The following is a 2,500-nucleotide window of genomic DNA, read 5'->3' as shown; positions in this document are numbered from 1 at the left end:
CTGTACAGCATCAACAGGGGGCGCCCATTGTTGTTGGTGTGTGTGTAACTGGGAGTCCAACGATGTGGTACGAGGTCACGGGGAGTAAGTTAAGTCCCAGGACCCTTTCAGGGGGAGAAGGTGGTGAAAACACCAGTTACAGGCCGCCTGCAACGCTGCATCACTTTCTGTTTTGTTGCTTTGTTGACATTTTTGTGGCTTTTTTTCGACATTTTTTGCGCTTTTCATTCGTTTCTGTTGCTTTTTGAAAGAAAAGTCTTTGGCTGTTTTTTTTGTTGTCTTTTTTTCGACTATCTTTTCAGGTTTTTTTCTGATGTTTTTGTGACTTTTTTTGCATTTGTTTGGTCATTTTGTGGCTTTGTTTTGAACTTTCTTTGGATGATATTATTGCTGCTTTTTCCGACGTTCCTGTTGCTTTGTTGGGACTTAGGTCTCCGGGTCTCAGTGATCTGATTGGCTGGAGATTAAACACATCTAGAGACATTAAATAGACAACGGGCAGGATTAATGAACCACTACAACATTCTGAGGACGGAAACATACATGCATGTAATTTATTATATTAAGTCGAAACTAAACCGTGTCTTCTTCTTCTTCTTCTCCTCCTCCTGTGTGTTTCCAGGCTCGTTTCGGGACTCTGTCTGATTATTTCTCGGCGCTGTCTCGGCGCGTGGCGGCCGGGACGACTCTGCCGACGGTGCGCGGCGACTTCTTCACGTACGCCGACCGGGACGACCATTACTGGAGCGGATACTTCACCTCCAGACCCTTCTACAAACGCCTGGACAGGATGCTGGAGGCCACGCTACGGTAACCAGGATACACACTAGGGCTGTGTGCAATTAATCTAAATGTAATCCTGATTATGATTTCGGCTCCCAATGATCACAAAAACAGAATAATCGAGAAAAACTATTATTTAGCTCATTATGTTTAGCAAGTAAACTCTTATTTTCTCTTGTGTTCTGAATGAAAAAATAAAGTTTAAATAGGAAAAGTATTTAGGCAAATTTCACAGTTGTTTGTGTTTTTTTATGTTTTTTAAGTTCAATAATTGCAACATCTTTCCAGAAGTCAACGAGTAATCGTGTTAAATTATCGTGATTTCAATATTGACCGAAATAATCGTGACTTATATTTTTTTCCATAATCGAGCAGCCCTACTGCACACGTATATTTCATCACTTTGTGGTGGTGTCTGAAGGTCTACCATGGACTCTGTAACCATGGTTACCTTGTTTCAAGCCATTCTAGCGCGGTATAGAAAGCCTGCAGGAAGACTCGGCTCGATTTCTGCCAGTTCTCATTAATATTCAACAAGCTCAGCTGTTTGAATCTGATTGGCTAACAGCTAGCCAATGAGAGCCTGGCTGTCAGAATCCTTTACTCAGCCCAACTGGGCGAGGTCATGAATATTAATGAGCTCAGGCAGCATGATGTCAGACTGACCAGCTGTTGTGATTGGTCTGATTTCTCTGCTTATATCTGTTCAGTGTCTAGAGCTGACAGAGGAGGTAGCAGTTCATCTTCACATTCATAACATAACACACACTTAGTACTGCATGGTATCTTAGTACTGCATGGTATCTTAGTACTGCATGGTATCTTAGTACTGCATGGTATCTTAGTACTGCATGGTATCTTAGTGCTGCATGGTATCTTAGTGCTACATGGTATCTTAGTGCTACATGGTATCTTAGTATTACATGGTATCTTAGTACTGCATGGTATCTTAGTACTGCATGGTATCTTAGTACTGCATGGTATCTTAGTACTACATGGTATCTTAGTACTGCATGGTATCTTAGTACTGCATGGTATCTTAGTACTGCATGGTATCTTAGTACTGCATGGTATCTTAGTACTGCATGGTATTTTAGTATTACATGGTATCATATGATATATAGCTTAATTAGCATATTGAATGCATGTTGCACAGTGCTTGCACACAGTGGCTTCTTCTATCTACGGCACATGTGTCAAACTGAAGGCCCGCCAACTCTGGTCCCTTGTAGTTTTCCGGCCCGTATATCAATTTCACGATACATTTTGGCCCGCCTAGTTCTGCTCCAGAAAAGTGTTTTTTAAACACCAATATCCTGACATTCGAAGCAGAATCTGACAGATTAGCCGACTCTGAGACTCAGACATTCCCCCAGAAGCAGAGAGAGAGTTTAATATTCAGGCTGAGAAACTGGTTGTTGTTAAATTAAAAAGTATAATTGTTTTTGCTGGATGATCTATGATGGCTAAGGAACTCTTTTGATGACTTTTGTAGGGCTTCTTGTCAACAAAAATGCGACAAAAAGCGCACAAAGATGTCAACAACTTTACAAAAAGGTGACAAATGTCTGAGAAAGACACAAAAAAGTCGGAACAAAAACAAGAAAGATGAGATAATTGATGCCTGATTTCTCTGCTTAGAGCTGACAGAGGAGCCAGCAGTTCATCTTCACATTCACCACATAACACACACACAGATTTAGAAAAATACAAGTAG

The 2,500-nt window shown here is 41.0% G+C and overlaps 1 protein-coding gene across 1 annotated transcript in view; it reads left to right on the top strand.

Annotated features, from left to right (window-relative positions):
- LOC114552021 (alpha-mannosidase 2x) overlaps positions 1-2,500 on the top strand; it is a gene marked incomplete at its 3' end in the record, with an annotated part of 26,808 nt that overhangs the window by 13,671 nt on the left and 10,637 nt on the right. Inside the window, exon 11 of the mRNA XM_028572746.1 lies at positions 623-810. Coding sequence (XP_028428547.1) covers positions 623-810 — 188 coding nt within the window. The remainder of the gene's footprint in view (positions 1-622; positions 811-2,500) is intronic.

This window comes from Perca flavescens, unplaced genomic scaffold (genome assembly GCF_004354835.1).
Source record: "Perca flavescens isolate YP-PL-M2 unplaced genomic scaffold, PFLA_1.0 EPR50_1.1_unplaced_scaf_53, whole genome shotgun sequence".
Lineage (NCBI taxonomy): Eukaryota > Metazoa > Chordata > Actinopteri > Perciformes > Percidae > Perca > Perca flavescens.
This window is presented reverse-complemented; position numbering and strand designations above follow the sequence as displayed.